The sequence below is a fragment of the Erithacus rubecula genome (genome assembly GCF_903797595.1).
Source record: "Erithacus rubecula genome assembly, contig: SUPER_Z_unloc_5, whole genome shotgun sequence".
In the NCBI taxonomy this organism is placed as follows: domain Eukaryota; kingdom Metazoa; phylum Chordata; class Aves; order Passeriformes; family Muscicapidae; genus Erithacus; species Erithacus rubecula.
In genome coordinates, this window is record NW_027635819.1 from 970,762 (window position 1) to 990,428 (window position 19,667).

General features: G+C 44.5%; 2 protein-coding genes across 2 annotated transcripts in view; both read left to right on the forward strand.

The window, feature by feature from the left end:
* SNX24 (sorting nexin 24) overlaps positions 1-10,345 on the forward strand; it is a 121,288-nt gene extending 110,943 nt beyond the window's left edge. Inside the window, exon 8 of the mRNA XM_079331607.1 lies at positions 10,336-10,345. The gene's annotated coding sequence lies outside the window, so the exon portion shown is untranslated. The remainder of the gene's footprint in view (positions 1-10,335) is intronic.
* A 6,096-nt stretch (positions 10,346-16,441) lies between these two features.
* PRDM6 (PR/SET domain 6) overlaps positions 16,442-19,667 on the forward strand; it is a 76,702-nt gene continuing 73,476 nt past the window's right edge. Inside the window, exons 1-3 of the mRNA XM_079331604.1 lie at positions 16,442-16,566; positions 17,085-17,325; positions 17,943-18,476. Of these exons, the coding sequence (XP_079187730.1) occupies positions 16,558-16,566; positions 17,085-17,325; positions 17,943-18,476 (784 nt within the window). The 5' untranslated portion in view covers positions 16,442-16,557. The remainder of the gene's footprint in view (positions 16,567-17,084; positions 17,326-17,942; positions 18,477-19,667) is intronic.

Below are 19,667 nucleotides of genomic sequence, written 5' to 3' on the forward strand. Positions count from 1 at the left end.
CACAACAGGTAGATGTACCCTAAAAATAGCAGGACAGACTCAGTTCTAATATCTCATAGTCTACTGGACTCTTCTGTACCCATTGTCTTTCCACTCAACATTTACACAAATGCTTTTGTTCCAAAACATTGCAAAAACCACTGCCTAATTCAGAAACACGGCTCCTATCAGGATTTGTGGTAGATTCTGGTGTTGACTTGCCTACTAGCTGTTTCCATTTTCCTTTTGTAGGCCTCTGCACCACTTCTGGCCACTTGTTAGACCTGCAGAATGGGAATGGCTTCTGTGGTCTTTAATTCCTCTTTCTCACACAAGGTAGCACTCAGACTCTTACAAAAGGTTAAGTTGTATACATGGTAAATGGTGCTGTTTGGTTTGGTTTGATCAGAACATTCAGGTAATTGAGCTAAGGCATGCAGCTATGCTCACACATACAATCCCTGATAGCAGCTTTCTTGCTGGTCTTGCTTTTTTCCTCAAAACTCTTCTTGGTTACATCACTTAAAGTTACATCATCAATTTCTCAATTTCACCAAAGAGTATGTGTTTTCCTGGTTTCTTAATAGGACTCTGGGTTTTCCAAGGAACTGTTTTTCAAAATTGCCTTGGGTAGGGAAGAAGATGTCTGTTTCAGATTCAGCTAAAGGTCCCTTCTCAGGAGAAATGATCATAGATAACTACAAATCATTAATTATTTGTTGTTTTATTACAAACATTATGTCTACAAACTTTAAGGAGCACCAGACCTTAGTTGTTTGTTGGCAGCTGCCAGTCCTGGAGCAGCAGAAATCATAATAATCCCTGTAAGAGAACTCTCAGACTGAGAAGCAGGTGAAGGGCTTTGCACACTGTCGCATCCATCTCTGTGACCCAGACTCAAATACTTATAAAATCTCAGAAGTTGCAGTGGCAGCTCCATTTGGTGTGCAGAGAGAGCCAGGCTCTTTTCTGTGGTGCCCACAGGCAGTGGGCACATACTGAAATACAGGAGGCTTTGTCTAAACACCCAGAAACATTTAGTTACTGTGACTGAGCACTGACACGGGTAGCCCAGGTGGGAGTCTCCATCCTTGGAGAGATGAAAAACCTGATGGGCTACAGTCCTGGGCTACTGGCTGTAGGTGTCACTGCTTGAGCAGGGGGTTGCACCTGATGATCTCCATCATACCTGTTCCAGGACACCAAATAATCTTCTGCTTTTACTGAGAGTTTGAACTTCTATCACTTGCCAATTGTGACCCTTTCTGATAATAAATTTCACAGTAATATGATTTCCAAATGTGTCTGATGTTCTGTATGATTCATCCACAAGAAGGAATAACAGAATTACTGCCATATGCACTCTGCCTTTAATCTTATCAAAATAAACACTGAAGGCATCAAGGGTGAAGTAAATTGCTCAGTGTCCTAAAATAGAGGAAACAGCACCATGTTATCCTCATCTTCTTTATGCAGAAATAACTGAAGGATTCTCTGTTAGTAATTAATGTGGTAAAAACATAAGAGAAACAAGACTAAACCCATATCAATGTGAAGGCAGTTTAGTAAAGATTTTGGATTATATAGTTAAACCCCAAATCTTACATGTCCCGTTAACTCCAAGAACAACATTGTGATCTATCAACTGTGATTTATCTGCCATGAATAGAACTTTCAGTAGCTCTACCAAAGTGTGTATTCATCAAATTTAAGCACAAAGGCAAAGGAAATATGCTTATTTCTGGACCACTTTCCTCTGAATGTTTAGCTGTTCACATGACACTTATTCCGTTGGTTACAAAGAATATATTTTTGTGTGAGTAATCTAAAGCCGTACTTAATCCATGTAGGATCAAGACCTATTATTTTCACTGACTTGGTGTATTCATCTGTAGGATAGCCATCTGCAGTTTGTGATACTCATAAGAGGCTTTATAGATAAAAATTCTGATGGAGGTGCTAATTGCCACCATTTCTTTTTTTACTTATTACTACCACTTATTCTTAGCCAAATAAAAAGCCATCCTCACACACAAACATTGAAACCAAAAGCCATGTACACCCACACAAGAAAAAACAACACCAAAGCAAACAACACCCCACCTCTCAACCACTTAATGAAGTAAAACCTGAGTAAAACCTAAGAAAGTTTTGTGATATCCTAGCTTTCCACTAATTTTTAACTGAATGTAGTTGTTTGCCAGACCAAAGCAGCTTCCTTTTATACTACCAATTGCTTCAGGATGTTCCAGATTTTCTCTCAAAAATATAATAGCTCAACCATCCTCATAATGTCCTAACAGGCATACCAACTCTCTACACTTCTTTTTGGAAGATGTACTCAAAAGTGAATGTTCTGGGCTGTAAGTTAAATGCTGTTTGAGGACTTCTTGTCTGCATGTACACTTACAAGTTTGTGCTATATAAATGTGTACAGAGATGTTTTGAAACAAGCCAGATCTGCTTATTATTCCAACTTAATTGCTGAACGGGCAGACTGCCCTACTTTCTTGTAACTTTTTATTGCAGGGAAGCTGACTAATCTGGCTCTTCCTCCATCAACAGAACTTTGTGAACTGTTCACATCCCACTTTGAGAACAAAATTAGGATCATTGTGAGTTACTTGCCCCCTAACAAAGCTGCCAACACTAACAATTCTCTAATTCCAAATCTTGAGCCTGTCAAAATTTTCAAGCTAGAAATACTTTTGGCATTTTATGTTCCAACACCTCGGGGCACTATTATGTTTTGCCAAATCTTTGGTCTAAACAGTTACAGTTTTTCTTCATTCTCTAATCCCTCTGGATTCTCACATTGTTAATCTTTCTTTGATGGTGTGGAACATCTTAATAATGACAAAAAGTAAAACAATTATCAGTCCAGTTTTAAAAAGAAAATCTACCAATTGAAGATCTTACATTTGTTATTTAGTATTAAATTTCTTTTATTTTCCTTGTCATTGCTGTACACTGTAAATGTTGCAATATCATTCAAAGAATATGGACTCTGTCCTGTGCATTGGGAAGCAGTATTCTGAGGAGTTCATTTTGATCTCTGTACCCTGACTGGTGTTGAATTTTTGCTGCTGTTGCTTGACCTCTCGATTTACTTTGACACTATTTTGATCATAACAGAACATTAAGTCTCTTGGCAACTCAGATTGATTTTGTTCTAGTTTTCATTGAGATCTCTTATGCACAGAGTAGTTCTGCCTTTCTCTTCCTGTCCCTCTCTCTCAGGCGTGTGTTCACAGGCACACACTGGAGTATTTTATGCATATCACAGCATAAAAAGAGGCAAGAAAAGGTGTTTTGATGGTTAATAACCAGCTCTCCTGTCCAATGTGTGCCTTCACTCACTGCCATTCTATTAACAGATTATAGCCTAGCACGTACATTGTTTTTCTCCAGAAGACATCAAAGCTTTTTACAAGGCAGTAATAACTGGTACCTCTGTAGAGATATTGCTGCAGACAGGAAGGTTTGCCTATTAGATTACTGGGGAAAGTAGTCAGCCTGGATACAGAAGCCAGGGATATGGGATCATGAAGAAAGGAGGACCATTACAGAGCTCTCATGGTTTTTCAGCCATTCTGTCTCAACCTATTTATTTGACACGGTTTTGTGCACACTTTTCAGGATATAAACAGGTTTAGGTCCTGATTTTTTTTACTCTCTATGTCACAATGCAAATCTTGTGTGTAATTTTGTTAGTTTCCATGCCATTTTTTTGTGGACAGCACTGTCAACTGGGTATCTGTCTGCTCAGATATAATTTAATTTTATATGGTCTGGAAGGCCTGCTTAGGTCTTCAGGGGTTAGATCCCTTCTTTTTGCAACACAGCACTTGTCTTTTTCTCAGTTTCTCTGGAAATGTAAAACAAAGACATGTAAAGTGAAATGACCAGTCATTGGTTCCAGAAAGCTTTTGCATATTATTGCCTTGATTGCATTCTGTATTGATACTCCAGGCATTCCTGCTTTATAAATCAAATGCCCTGTTTTACCAGCACTTCTCGTATAGAAAACTAGTAACTATTGTTCTCAGTCCTTTTTATTTAAGTTAAAATTGCTATTTCTTGTGTGCAACAGACCCAACACATCATGTTTCTTAAAAAGGCTACCAAAATACTGCTCCATTTCTCTTTAGAGATTACATTTTTAAAATGCTTTATGTAACCATGTCCTCCCAATGTCAGCATCTATTCTCCAGATTGTTTTGAAAGTATCTGGGATATTTAGTCAGTAATCTGACTTTCTTCAAGTCAGAAAAAAAAGCCTTAAAAGGTTAGAAAAAGGAAAACTTAATTCCATCCTTCTTGGGTCATTAATTCCATGATTTATAAGACTGTATGAAATCTTATGGATGTATTTAATAAAAAATACATTTTAGATGAGTCCAGTAATAGAACACTCCAGGTTTCCAATACTGGAGATTTTTTATTATAGAATTTATGTGGGAAAATACTTAGAATATGGATGTTAAGGGACTGCAACTATACAGTATTGAAGATTGTATTTTACTTTGTCTCTTAGATTTTCTACACTGCACTTATTATTTTGAGAAATTCAAATTTGTTTTAATGCAGCTATTCCTGAAAATACAACCTGAAACGGAAGCCATTTTTCTTTTTTCTCATCTCACCATATCACAGATAATAAAGATTAAAGAATCAGAGGTTAACTAATAAATCTGCTTATCTTATATAAATGGAAAACTGTCTACCTAATTCTCCTACAACTGTGTTGATTCCACACAATTACCAGAAATTAAAAGTGGTGGAAAAATATATTTTAATCACAGAAAAACAGAAGAAGGAAAAGCAATTATGACTCAGTGAAGACCAGGAGTAAGGCTGTTGGAAGATTGTCATTTTATGTAGTCACTTTCCTGACCACAGTCACATTTTGGTTTTAAACAGATATAATTGTACCAATCTTAGTGCAAAAGGCTTAGGGCCAGCTTTCAGCACAGTGTCAAATTCACATTAAATAAACTGAAATTAAGTACACTTAGCAGTAATAATTTTCTTTCAAATGACGACTTCCAGAGGTCTATTAAATCTAGGGGATGAATATGTATAAAAAAAATTAGTCATCTATATACATTTTACATTTTTATATTCCTTGTGTGTGTGTATGTGTGTATCTATATATATCTTGGTGTAAGTATATACTTTGCTCATTTTGCAAGTGAAAATATGTTCCAAGATTCTACTGAATGCTAAACCAGATCTAATAAATCCAGCATCATACTCTGTTTTATGCAGAGGCTATTTCTTCTGTCTGAACCCCTATTGATTTGCAATCTGCTTCTTAGGATACAAAGGTAACATAATGCATAGCTGTCAGATTAATTTCCAGAATTCTATATCTGTCTGTATGTGCAGATTTTAACAGAAATGAATGGAGATAAACCTGCTGGAACTCAAGTTCAAATTGTACTCAGGGGGCACTGTATTGCCTACACACACATTGGCATACCATTGACCATTCTAGAAAAGTCTGTTTTATAAAAATTAATGCAGAAAATACCCCTTGAGCACTCTCCATGGAAGATACACTCTGAAAAATGTCTCTTAAAGTTTTTTTTTCCAAAGACTAAACCAACTTTGTTGAAAGGCCCAGTTCTTGTGCTGAACCTGAAAGAGGTGCTTAGGTATTCTGAATTAGCCTGTTAATGTTGTCTCCCTTTGTACATGATTAGGCAGATTTCAAAAGAAGTAATAGTGATTCTGTAATTTCTTCAAGTCATGTGGTTTTAGCTGAGGAATCATTTTCCCTCCAAATGACTCCAAATGACAAGAGAATTACTGCAGTCTTTAGTTATATTAAAATGATTCTTCTTTTGTCTAAAGCATGTGATTAAAGCCGTGTCTTTCAGATCCTCAATTTTTTCTAAGATGGAAAATGAGAGCTTGATTGAAAAATGCAAGCTTTGACCTCTCAGTGCCTAGTAGTGATTATTATAACATTTGTCCTGCTGAAATCAGTGAGACTTGGGATGCACTGATGCCATCAAAATTTGCTCACTCTTATTACTCTTTATTCTTGATTACCAAAAACTTAAAATCAATAAATAAATAATATATAGTATATAAGAGAGCTTCTCAAAATGTATGCTTTGTCTTTGAGGTACTTCCTCTCTTCCAGACCCATAATCTTTTGTTTTGTAATTATAACTATAATCATTAAATGAATGATTTGACATAACTTTTTGTTATGGTCTGTATGCCTTACATTGTTCTGCATTCACTGAAGGGAGTCTAATATTGCAGTCCTAAGTTAAGTGTGTCCAGCCTTTATTATGAGACTTTGTGGCCTGAAGGAACTAGGAGGTACTCACGAAAAGAATAATCTGCATTTTTTTCTAATTGTTTTTCTGGGCACTACTTCTGTATCTTTACATTCCTGGATGCTAATTTCTGAAAGTAGTGTCTCTAGTGCTCTTGCTAGCTGCTCAACTTTCCTGCCTCTGCTCTTCTCTAATGGTTTTGCAAATCTGAAGGACTCTGGAAGTTTCAGGGAAAGCAAGATTACATGTTGGACAACCAAATTAACCGTGAAAATGACAGGAAGAAAAAGTTTGAAAAGGTGCATGCCAGGGCTGCTCAAGGAACATGAGGTTTAACAGAGCAGAAGAGCAAGATCAGGAGTGTACTCACCTCACCTCCTGTAGATGTAACTATAATCTGCTGCTCAGGAACAGGAAGGACAGCAATCTGTCAACAGAGAATGTAAAACTAATTTCTTGCTAGAATCTGTTTGAACTTTTAAAGTACTGTGAAAGTACCATAGTAGGTTTTGTTTAAATGTATAGGACATGGTTTAGATTTGTGTGGTGACTGCATTTGTTTCTTCTCTGTAATGAAGATCACTTGTATGTATTAGAGTAAATATAGTATAGTACAAATACTATTAGCTAAGCTTAATATTTTTATGCTATCAGTGGGTTTTAGGGTATTTTATGATAGGTAGTGCCATTGCATTGATTTGTGTGAAATGTTGCAATAATCCATGCAGGTGCAGAATAGACAGGAAATTATTCTGAAATACAGAAGTTTTTGAATGTTGGAGGGCACACCAGGTCAATTAATTTGCCTGGCATGCAATATAAGTTTGTTTCACCAGAGAAATGGGTAGCTTCATATGAAAAGCAGTGAGAACATTCCAGAATTTTGTAAATCTATTTCACATAAATAGCTCAGTAATCTGTTTATATTTAAGAAGTGTGATTTGGGTTTGTATGTCTGAAAAGAGGCAACACGAGTAATGACTTGTGCAAGAACTCCACTGACCTGCATATGCTGCTTGTGCCTTAAATTCCTTATCATATATGATATTGAGAGCATGACTTTGATTATCTTACATTCCCTGGAAATGTAAACTTAACAGATTGAAATTATTACCTTTAGAGAAATTTGAAATTTATAAAGGCTCTAGTGGAAGCAGTAGTCCTACCAGGAACTTTACAATAAAAAATGAATGCATTTATATGACTAATTTACTTAAAATATGGTAACAGTAAACAAATTTTCAAGTTTAACACTAAGCACATTTTCTTTAATAGAGCATTTGGTAGACAAGGAAATCTTGACAAGGAAATCTAAATGGATCCCAAATGCCCTTGTGTATAGCAGTAGAGGTCATTTTGCAGATTCTCATGGCCTTCAGTGTCACACAAAGACCATACAGAGAGACTTTATTTTCCACACAGTTGAGAAGAATTTACCAACTTTTTATAGTTGATTTTTTTCACCTGACAGCTAAAAATTGTAACATGTTCAACCAGCAGAACAATCAATGTGGGAGGTCCCTTTCAGTCAGCTCAACCTGCCTCTGAGGATATTTTGTATTAATCTGACTGGCATGAATTGACTAAGGATGTGATTCCTTTGCATAATGCTATCTGCAGATTTTAAGCCCCAGAAGAAATGTGATAAAATTATTTCAGGACAATAGCCTTTTATAGTCCGAGAATAAATTTCAAAGTGAAAGTATAATACTTTGGTTAAGTTACCAACATATGAAACACCTGTACCTTACTACTCATGTGTTGTCCTATAAGTTTCCTGTAGTAACTCTAGAATCTGTCTTAAAGTGCACTTTCTCATACTTTAAATTAAATAACCAACAAAAAGAGTGTCAGGAAAACAAATTTCACAGTCTGTGAATTCCAAGAACCTCCAGGCTCTGCTGTCATGGAGATCAGGACAATGTATCTGCAATGAGTTTCATTCACTGGAACAAAAGAAGCAGCAGTGAACCTTTTGGGATTAAGGGGAAGGAGATATCCCTTACTCATCCTAGAGGAACAGTTTGCATGCCAGAAATGGAGTGTGGGAGGAACAGCTCTCGGCTTTGGGGTGGAACTGAGATCTTGTGGCCACAGCAGTGGCTGTGAGGGACGTTCCTGCAGAGGAGCAGAGTTTAGCCACAATAACTGAGATTTGTCTACAGTGGTTGTCAGGCAAGACTGAACCTTTTGTCCATGTTGCTTCACCGAGGGCTCCACGTGGAGCAGCACACTACCTGATCCTCACGTTCTGGTCGAGTTCCTCCTTCCCTTCTGGCCTCCAGCTGTTCTGTAGACTGTGCCATCAGGGGTGCAGGTAACTGCTGCCCCAGTCCCTGATGCTTTCCTGCATTGTTTGTTGTCCAGAAGTTAGATGGAATGCTATTGCTTGTTGTTTGACTCTTACCCTGCATTTTCCTCAGTGGTTACCCCAAAATGCCAGGACAGGTGTTGCCTGATCCCAGCTGCTATAGGCTGACTCTCACCTCCTTTTTTTTTTTTTTTTTTAATGCAATCTTTATATCCCACCATGGGGTGCTTTGCATCAGGGCTTTTTCTATTTTTTCCTGGTACAAAATCATACTCTGATAAATTATTTGTTTGTCTTTCTTTCAAATATCAGGAATTGATAAAAGTGCACTGATATGCTCAAAGTCTTGGTGAGTTTGTGGTTTTATAGTCAAGGTTTTTTATGTCTATAAAATAAACCTGACTATTACACTTCGACATTTTTATGTCTTCTGTTCTCTGTTGGGTATTCACTTTCTAAGGTCCCTTGGGCATTTCCACTTAACCAACTCTTGTCTCAGTGCAAGAGGTCCATGGCATCAATTTTCTTTCCCTTTCTTTACCAATGGTGCATTGTATTCTGAAGTTTTATGCTGCTTTTTAAAAAATTATTTATTTTAAAACTTCTTTGGACTTAGCAGTTATTCCACAGTTGACTGCAATATCAATGTACTGAACTCAGCAACCAAAGTGTTTCTTCTCAGTCTATGCTTTCTCTTCTCATCTAAACCCAAAATCCATTCTTGCACTGCCAGTGTAGCAGAACACCTAACGTGTTCCAGCCAAAATGTGGAACAGTTTACAAAATCATGTGTGTCTAAAGCTTTGCCTTTTAGGATTGTCCGTTTTTTTTAATATCAGTTCAGCTGGATAGAGGGTAAGTACCTGTGACAGGCTACAAAATTCTACTTCTTTTTCTCAGTCAAGGGGTTAGATCCCTGTATAGATTTAGGTCAGGAGCACAAGATGAAATAACAAGACCAGTCTGGTTGTCAGAAGCCAAACAGGAATCCAGAAAACCTGATTCTTCTACGTCAGAAGGGAAGAGTGCAGGATTTTACAACGAGGTACTTTGGCAGCACCTGAAGTGTGTAGTCATTCTATATGTTTCAATACATCAGCTGTTTGGTTTGGGCTTCCTACCTTTAATAATTGACACTAGAGAATGTCAGAACATAAATGTTGCTGCAGAAAATTGCCAGCTTCAGTAGGCTCACTGTCTAATGAAAAGCCAGATGTTTTATCTCTGTAATTTATTTTTTAACATCTGTATTTCTGGATCCAGTTTTGGACTTCAATAGTTCTAGATAACTTCATGGAAAACATTTAACCGCATGAAGAACTGAAACAAGCATTTGTCTGGTAAAGCACTGGAAAATTATCTGAAGCAGCTGTGGTGGAAAGGCAAGTACTGTACTGTAGTTACTTAGGTATCTCAGTTCTTGATTTAGATATTCCTAGAGTCTTCATATAATGTTCAGTTTCATTAATTTACCTAGAAAATTCCATTGCTCATAAGGTGCTATCTAGCAATAATGTTGTAGCAAGTAAAATTTTCTATTTGGTGCTAAAGCTGTGACCAGACATTTTTCACAGTATTCATGGTACACATTGTGATACTCATTAGCAGCTCTTCCAGAACCATTACCCTCTCCCCAGTTCCTTCTCTCACACAAAACTTTACCAGTGCTCTACGTTTGGCTGGGGTAAATTTTCTTCCCAGTGGCTGGTACAGGGCTGTGTTTTGGATTTGTGCTGAGCACAGGGTTGATAATACAAAGATGTTTTTGTTATTTCTGGGCAGGGCTTGCACAGAGCCACGGCCTTTTCTGCTTTTCCTATTGCCACACTGGTGAGGAAAGTTGGGGGTGCATGAGAGGATGGAGCAGACACAGCTGGGACAGGTGACTCCAACACACCACAGGGACATTCCAGACCATCTGATGTCATGCATAAAGTGAAGGGAGAAGAAGGCAGAAAGGATGTATTCTTGCACTGAGGGTATTTGCCATCCCAAGTCAGCTTTATGTGTACTGCTGTCCTGGAGTGGACTGCCCATGGGAATCAGTTAATTAATTATTTGTTTTGCTTTGCTTATATGCACAACTTTTGCTTTCCCTACTAACCTGTTTTTACCTCAAAACATGAGTTTTCTGATTTCTACCCTTCCCATTCTCTCCTGGATCCCTGGTGGAGGAGGAGCAAGTGACTGCTGGCTGGGATTAAACCATAAAATCCAAGATAACTATTCCTGAATAATGGTGTCAGAATGAACAATTGCATTTAAGAATCTGACTTGCTGAAGTTAGTTTGACATATGGTCTTATTTTAAGCAAATGATCACCTGCCAGACATAGACCAGTAAGAAAAAGTGAACATTGGCCGGGCAGGTATTTCAGAATTGTACCTGCAGCCTTTTACTACTACTTCACTACTACACAAAGCAAAGGAAGATACAATCCCTGCTTTGAACTCTTGTTCCCTGGGACTGTCAGTCTTTCCCTTTGCCCATCAATAGAATCAGTGGTGGTTTGTAAAGTATAAAAATCAACAAAATAGAACAAGAAAAACCAAGCCAAACAAAAAACTCAACTCCTCTCCCTCCTAAAAAAAAAAATCACTGACCAAACTACTAGATTTCAGACCAGCAGAAATATGTAAGAAAAGTAAAAGTTTTGAAAAAGCACTTAAATGGAAAACAGAGAATGTGAAGTTTTTCTGTCCAAAACATTGAGTCACGATTACAATCCTGCACCAAAATTGGAAAGAAACCCCACAATTTCCATTTATTTCTGCAAATATTATGGCAGCTTTGTCCAGACCTTATCATTCTTATGTCATATGCAAACAATCATATTTAATAGATTCTGTATTTCTGAGAGCTATTTTTAGATAAAGGAAAACTCTCTACACTGTTTTTCTGCTTGAGGTAGCCACCCAGAGTTACATTCAAAATGTTGAGTCACTTGGTTTTGGAAGGCTTGACATCAGGGATTTTAAAGCAGGTCTGCCTTTCAGACTGCTCCCTTCCACTTTTTTTTTTAATTGTTGCATATGTACATGTAAGAGTGTGCACCCAGACTGCAAGCATCAAAAAGCCACAGAAGTTGGCCTTAAAGATGCAGAGGTGATTAAAATATTCTGCCTATTAATCCTCTCATTACCCAGAAATTGTATTTTAAGTTCTAGAATCCTATCTGGAAAAACATCTTTAAGTACTGCACTATAGACCAAACACTGTCTTTGGATTTAAAAAGAAAAAAAAAACCCCAAACAACAACAACAAAACCACAAGAACAGCAACAACAAAAACCAAAACCCAATAAAACAAAACAAAAAAGAAAACAAAACAAACAACCAAAAACTAAACAAAACACTCCACCTAGAATTCTCAAATAATTGAGAGTATTTTCATATGGGCTCTATGTGGAAGCAGAAATGAAATTAACCCAAATTTGGCAACTTCATGGCAACTTCCTTAATGCCACTGATTTCTTTTTAGTTGGTCTTTACAACTGAGAATTCCTTTTCTCATCCCATCTGCAGTGCGCCTTTCTTGGAGCAGAGTTTGTTTTGTTGACGGGCATAAATATTTGGATCTGTCTGTGAGGAGGATTTGGTGGCTGGGGAAATTGGTAATAGACTACAGCACATTTTGCCCCAAGGGTCACTAGTTCACATCCGTATCAGGTCAATAGTGGCAGAAAGTCATTACGGATCTGGCTGGCATCTGCCTCGTGGCCATTGCCAAATCATTTAACACTCGCTGTCCAGTTCCACGTGGCCAGGTGTTTTCCTTTCTTCCCCGCAGCACACCCCCTCGCACAGCCTCCTGCTGTCTGCTCCCCAGGAAGGGACACAGTTCCCTCCGTGCGGGAGCCCCTTCAGCCCCCCGGGACGGCAGCTGCGCCGGCCGCGGGGAGGGCAGCAGGGCGGTGTCGCAGAGCCCGTGTCACACAGCCCGTGTCACACAGCCCGTGTCACACAGCGGTGTCACACAGCCCGTGTCACACAGCCCGTGTCACACAGCCCGTGTCACACAGCGGTGTCACACAGCCCGTGTCACACAGCCCGTGTCACACAGCGGTGTCACACAGCCGGACCGGGCGCCCGTCCCGACCCGCTCCGAGGGATACCCCCGGGCCTGGGGTAAATCGCAACAGCGGCGGCAACGACCCCCGCCAGCGACCCCGGCCAGCCCCGCCCCGCCGGGCCTCGGGGGCGCCCCCGGGGGCTCCTCCCGGCCTCTGCAGCCCCGGCGGACCAGCCGGGCGAGACCCCCGGCAGAGACCCCGCTGAGACCCCCAGTGACACCCCCCCAGCCATCCCCACTGACACCCCCAGGCCATCCCCACTGACACCCTACTCACACCCCCCAGCCATCCTCACTGATACCCCCACTGACACCCCACTGACACCCCCAGGCCATCCCCCCAGCCATCTCCGCTGACATCCCTCACCCATCCCCACTGATACCTCCACTGACACCCCCCACCCATCCCCACTGACACCCCCCACCCATCCCCACTGATACCTCCACTGACACCCCCCAGCCATCCTCACTGACACCCCCCACCCACCCCCACTGATACCTCCACTGACACCCCCCAGCCATCCTCACTGACACCCCCCACCCATCCCCATTGATACCTCCACTGACACCCCCCAGCCATCCTCACTGACACCCCCCAGCCATCCCCGGCTCGGGGGTTGTGGCCGCAGCCCCCTCTGCCCGCACGCCGTGCCCGGCCCCGGGACGCGCTGCCAGCGGCTTTTTCGGGCAGTTTCACGGACTCTTGCCGCGCTTCGGCGGCTGGCTGGTTCCGGGGAAGCAGAAGGCGGAGGGCAGTGCCTGGCTCCGGCCCGGGAAGGGTCGGGAGGCGCCTCCAGCCCGCCCTGCCCGCGGGCCCGGGGAGCGGCGCCGCCGGAGCGGGGCTGGGCTGAGCCGGCACGGGTCGCCTTGGGAGCACCACGGTGCAAACACGTGCGTGGAGACAGGTCCGTGTAATGCCATTGTGTACAGCCTTCCTCTATCCCTTCTCCTCCCCCTCCTCTTCGAGGGGAACTGGAATCCGAAGTGGTGAGATGTAGGAGAGCGCGAATCCCCGTGAATCCCATCTGAATAAATGTCTATATTAATGAATTATTAACTCGGCCGCTCGTGACCTTAAAACTGGAATGAGGAGACGCCTAGGGCAAGAAGGAAAGCTGCTGAATCCTTTATCGGACTCCTGTCAGAGGTAACCGACCATTTGTCTTCCCCAGATCAGGAGAATTAATTAATATGAAAGGCAAACTTTTTAATTGTGTGTCAAACGAAATCAGATAGGGTGTCCCCGTTCCAATCCCTTGCTAAAAGGGGGTTAGCTCCCTTTTCTAACCCAAGCCTAAAATAAAGCCCTCGAATTTTCCAAAGAGAAGTGCATCCTTCATAAGTGTTGTTTACAATACACAACCCAACCAACCAACCAACCAACCAACCAAAAAAAAAAAAAAAAAAAAAGAAAGCAGAAAACCCCACAAAACCCAACCAAACACCCTAAAAGGAAAAAAATCGCAGAGAAAATGATGAATTTGGGTAGTTAATTTATCGATCTTGGCTCCTCTTCCCACTTGTTTTATTTTAGAGGTCATTAATCAATGAAGAAAAACACCACCGTGTTCCCCTTTTGCATTTAATACACTTACCCTCCTTATTTATTTCTTTTGAACAAATTCCTAGCAAATATTCAGCAATCGATTTGTAGGCGATGGATTTTTATAAAGGTTTGATCGCCTTCTAAACGGTCAATGTGATTTGTTTCAGCACTCGTCCGCTAAATAATGAAAAAGCCTGAGAGAAGCGGAAGGAGATAGCAGTAGCTTAAGCCTCCTTTTTTTTTTTTTTTTTTTCCCCTTTCATCTTTATATCCAGGAGCAAAGAAATGATTTTTTTTAATTATTATTTTAAGAAATAACCTCACAACAGAATCAAACCCAAGAAATAGTAACAAACAGACCAACTCGTGAGAGACAGAAGGGACGCGCACAAACCACTCTGCCTGGGGAAGCAAGACCAGAGGTCAGGGTTGGCTGAAGCCACCTCGGGGAGGTGCAGGCTCAGGAGCCCTGCTGGCGGATGCGGCTGCTCTGCCCTTCCCGAGGCAGTGGCGGGGCCGGGAGCGGCGGTGTTTTGGGGAGGCTGGGCGAGGAGCAGTGCCCGGGCGAGGCTCGCCGCTGCCCTTCGCTCCGGCCCGGCTCCGCTCTCCGCTCTCCCCGCCCGCCGCTCGCCCGCCCGCGGCTCACCCACCTTCCCTCCCCGCCGGGCTCTCCTCCATTCCCACCCTGGGGACAGCGGGGCTTCTTGTCGCTAAGGACAAAAGCCAAATGACCATCGCAGTGTGCCCGCCGCCCCCGCCCAGTGAGGGGCTGGCCGGAGCAGCGGGCAGGGACCCGCTCCCTCCCTGCGCTCCGCACGGCCTGAGGACAGGCAAGGACCGCCAGCCCTCCTTCCTCCTCTCCTCTGCTTCGGCAGGGTCCCGGAGTGTCAAGGGAGCCTATAAATTTCACTCTGACACCTTGATCGCTCAAAGCGCTACTTTTCTGTCTGTTTAAAAAATGCCGTAAGCAACAGATTGAAGTACTCTTGAATATAAACCCTCATGGAATACTTCTGCTAACAATTCGGAGCAAATGCTGGTATTGACAATGTTCTTAAGTCCATTAGTTAGGATCTTTGCTCTACTTCATCGCATTTTTCTAGCGCAAAACGAATTTTTGAGATTGCTACCACTAAAAACAATTCAGTGCTTTCGAAAGAAGTCCAGTAGGAAAAACAATCTTCGCACAGATGTTCTCGTTAAAAAAAAAAAAAAAAAAAAAAAAAAAAAAAAAAAAAATTTGAAAGAATCGGAAAACTGTGACCAGGAAGGACCTGGATATGGACAAGACGTATTAATGCAGTGAAAACAGAGGAAACCAAGCGCGCCCACTGTCAGTGCAGTCAACACGCCAGCGACAGTGCAAACAGACTTCCAACCCGCACCTCTGTCCCCCAGCTGAGCAGTAGCGCTGCAGAACTTCAGAAAGAGGATTAATAGAGCAAGAGGGATGAAAATTACTACATATTGCATAATGGAATTGATCAAAGACTTAAAGAGGGTTTTTATATCCTACTTTATAACTCCTAAAAATGGGTGCTGGGGGTACTCCTACTCGTGTTTGCCTTTAATTTAGGTGTTATCAATCTATATACCAGATGACGGATGGCCTTGTCAAAATTACTCTAGTCAAAACATTTTTTGCCCCATTCCTGTTCAAATTTGTGTTAAAATGTCCTGCCTTTGACACAGACAAAGTCTAAACAGCAGCAGCTTTCCCAGGCTCTGCGAGAATGGAGGGTGGGAAAGAAACTAGAAACAGGATGGGGAGAATGGTAAAAAGATTTTACACGCTCACGTGTTATGTTTATAGGCAATTGTGCATTCAGTGTCAGCATAACACCTGTCTACGAGGGCTCCTCTGACACCAGAGATGTTTTGGTAAGATGCACAGTTCGTGCATTTTGTTCCAAATGCAAGACGTACTATGTACGTGCCATATACCTAAGAGATTATAGTTCTCGTCTGGTTTTTCATATGGTGTAGGAAAGAAACTGAAAAAAAAAAGCCCCAAGCCTGTCAAATACTGATTGATAGTGAGCTCAACAAGTGAGCAGCGGGCCGGGAAACGCAAATTTCTGAGAAGAGTGGGGACGAAAAGTCGCTAGAGATGAGAAGTTTCTCGCCACAGGTTGCATCTCCCTCTGGCATACTTCTTGCACCGCGCGGTAACCGAGTACAAGGAACAGGAGTGAGGCGTGCTAGCGGTGCTCGAGAATGCATGGTCTGGGGAAGGAGAGACTCTGGAGCTGTGGGTTCCCTCAGCTGTGTTGGAACTGGGCTCAGGTAGCCGAGGGTAAAGGGAGGCATGTCATCCAGTGCAGGTGTTCAGCGAACTGTCTGAGAGTATCAGGATGGGTCGGGTAGGTGTGTAAAATCCACCCTAGCTACCCCGAGGGGCAGAAAGCAAGTGAGGCAAGAGCTCAGCTAGCGGGAGGCTGGCCCGTAAGAGGCGATCGGGCCGGCGAGGTCGGGAGGCTCCCGCAGCTCGGCTCTGGGGTCGGGGCAGCGGATCCCACTCGGGAGGGCTCGTGGCTCCCCTCCCGGCAGGATAACAGCCAAGAGCCCAGCTCTGTTCGGGGCGACTCTGCTTGGGAGCTGGGGTGGGGGAACAAGAGAGAGAGTGAGAGAGAAAGAGGGAGGGAAACTGTCGTGAGAGAGAGAGAGATAGAAAGCTGGGGGTTGGGAGGGAGAGAAGGAGGAAGGAAGGGAAGAAAGGGGCACCTTTAAAAGTTGAGCTAGGAACAAAGTGGGGGAAGTTGCCAAAAAAAGAGCTCTGCATCCAGACTCGCTGGTAACTTCCCGATCCCTCCCCTCCTTCTCGTACACACCACACACACTTGTATTTTGCGCTGTCGTAAAACCCACGTGTCTCGCCCAGAGCCTGCCAGAGCCGATCCGAGCGCCCGGCCGCGACTGCGATGCGCAGCCACAGCAGAGGGAGCCCGGCGGCTCGCAGCTAGCCGGCCCGCCGGTCCCCGGCACCTGGAGGAGGATCGCCCCGCTCCAGTGTGGACAAAGACCAGACAAGTCTTGGCTCCCGGCCACTGTCCGGCTCGAAGGCTCCCGGGGCAGCCGGCACCTCCGCACGCCTCCCGCGCAGCAGCGCTCACCCCGCTCAGGTAAGGCAGAGCCGGGTCCGCTCCGGCTTGTGCGGCACAGCGGGGCACCTTCTCCCGGGGGCAGGGCGCTGTCTGCGCACTCCGCCTGTGAACGCCCGAGTGGAAAACAGCAGCGCCCGGACAGGAGAGCCCCGCGCGTGTGTGCGTGTGACTGAACTTTCCTCCGCCTCCTCCTCCTCCTCCCTGTTGTCAGCGGAGAGTCGTTTGCTTCCGCGCAGAGGGAAGGGAGTGAAAAGGGAAGGCAGTGCGTGCTCCGGGACCGGGGTGAGCTGCGCGCCCTGCGGTCGGCGGGGGGCTGTTCGGCTTGAGGGGCTGCCGCCACCGCCCGCGTCCTGCCCGTGCTCCGGGGCGGGCACCGGGGGACAGCCTTGTCGCCCCGGCCACCACGTTTCTCTTTCTGGGGCTTTTCGGGAACGAGGTTTTCTCCTGACGACTCTGGCCACGGGCAGGGGAAGCGACGGGCGTACGGTCCGACCGCCGATCCCGCACAGCCGCGGGGCAGAGCCCACGCGTGGCCCGCTGTGTCCGAGCGTGTGCCGTACCGTGGGGTCGGGGCGGCCCTGCCGGGGCGGGGCGGGGGTCTCACGTCTTCTGTCCCCTTCCCTCCCGCTCCACAGGCAGAGCGATGCTGAAGCCAGGAGATCCCGGCGGATCCGCGTTCCTGAAGGTGGATCCCGCCTATCTGCAGCACTGGCAGCAGCTTTTCCCGCAGAGTAGCCAGCTCAAAAGCAGCGGGCCCCTCGCCCAACTCCAGCCGCCCGAGAGAGCCGAGCCCCCGGCTGACAATCTCCGCCAGCGCCCGACCTCCCTCTCCTCCGCCTCCTCCTCCTCTTCCTCGTCCACTCCGTCTTCCTCCTCCACCTCGTCCTGCGTCGCTGCGGCGGCGGCTTCTCTGGCTGGTCTGACCGCCCTGCCTGTGACCCAGCTCCCAGTCTTCGGGCCGCTGCAGAGCTCGGAGCTCCCGGCCGGGGGAGCGCCGGCTCCCCTGCAGGGCAAGGATTTGTGCGGGGCCGGCAGCGGCGGCGGCAAATGCGGCGACCGTGGTGCCGCTCGGTACCGCTGCACTGCCGAGGAGCTGGACTACTACCTGTACGGGCAGCAGCGCATGGAAATCATCCCCCTGAACCAGCACACCAGCGACCCCAACAACCGTACGTATCGTGCCCCTTCTCGCACTCCGGCACCCCTCACCCTCCGCTTCTCCGCACCGGGCCAGCCCGGGGACGCTCCGGGCAGGGGGCCGCAGCTGGTGCCTGCACCGCTCTCACTCCGCGAGGAGCATCCTGCGTCTCGCTTTTCCCTTCCTTTAGTTTTTGCGTTGGTACCAGTCGTTTGAGGAGACGGCCGGCAACCCTTCAGTAGCAGTTTTTCTTGTCTAAAGCCCAGGTCCTTCCCTGGAAGGCACGCTTCCCCGAAAAGGCTGTGGTGAGGGTAGATTTCTTTCGGAGGGCTGCTTAGGAAAATGGATTCAGCAGAGGTTCAGGGCAACTAGCTGCAAAACTGGTCATTTCTTGCCTTGCATGTCCCACTCCAATCCCGCTCGGAAAGCCCAGGCTTAGCTGAAACAGAAATCAATTTTTCTCCTCCGACATGGGCAGGAGGAAAGTTGCAGTTTTCATCAGATGGTCTATGGCAAAGTTTTCTTCTTTCTTATCTCGGAGTATCGTTTCCTTTCAGACCTCGTCAACGTCTCGCTAGTTTTAGTTTTTACCCCTACGGAAAAGCATGACATGGTCATTTAAAGAGAAAAGCCGATTTTCTATACGAAAAAGTCTGCTTGATTGTCAGAATTAATTTAGGACTTGGCGGTTAAAAAGAGTTCTATACTGCTGTTGCCAATTACCCAGTTGGGAGGGTTTTTTTTGGAGGGAGGGGGCGCCCCCATTATTAAACATCTGTATGGATGAGAGGTTTGTGATTTTAGAAATGGGTTCTGTCTGTCTTTCCCCCCCCCCCCCCCCGTATCTATCAATACGATGCAACCGAGGAAATTCACGGGATGAAAAGAACTCTGTGAACTACTGTTAGTTCCTCAGTTTCATAATCAACATAATCAAGCACACGGATCTGTCCCTCTTACAACACATGGATTTGGCCCATGCATATATTTTAGTTGTTTCAAACACTCTCTTTTATCCTAAGATTTCTTTAACTGTTTATTTTCGTCGTCCCTCTCAATCACCATTCCCCAAAAGCCTGTTTAAGGAATGCTGTTGAACAGACAAACGGTACCCCAAACCAGCAATCCCTAAACATACTCCCAAGCAAAACGCGGATTCATTTAATTTAATTTCAGATGAGGAGCTTGTCTTGAAAATTTCCATGACACGCTGTTCTGTATT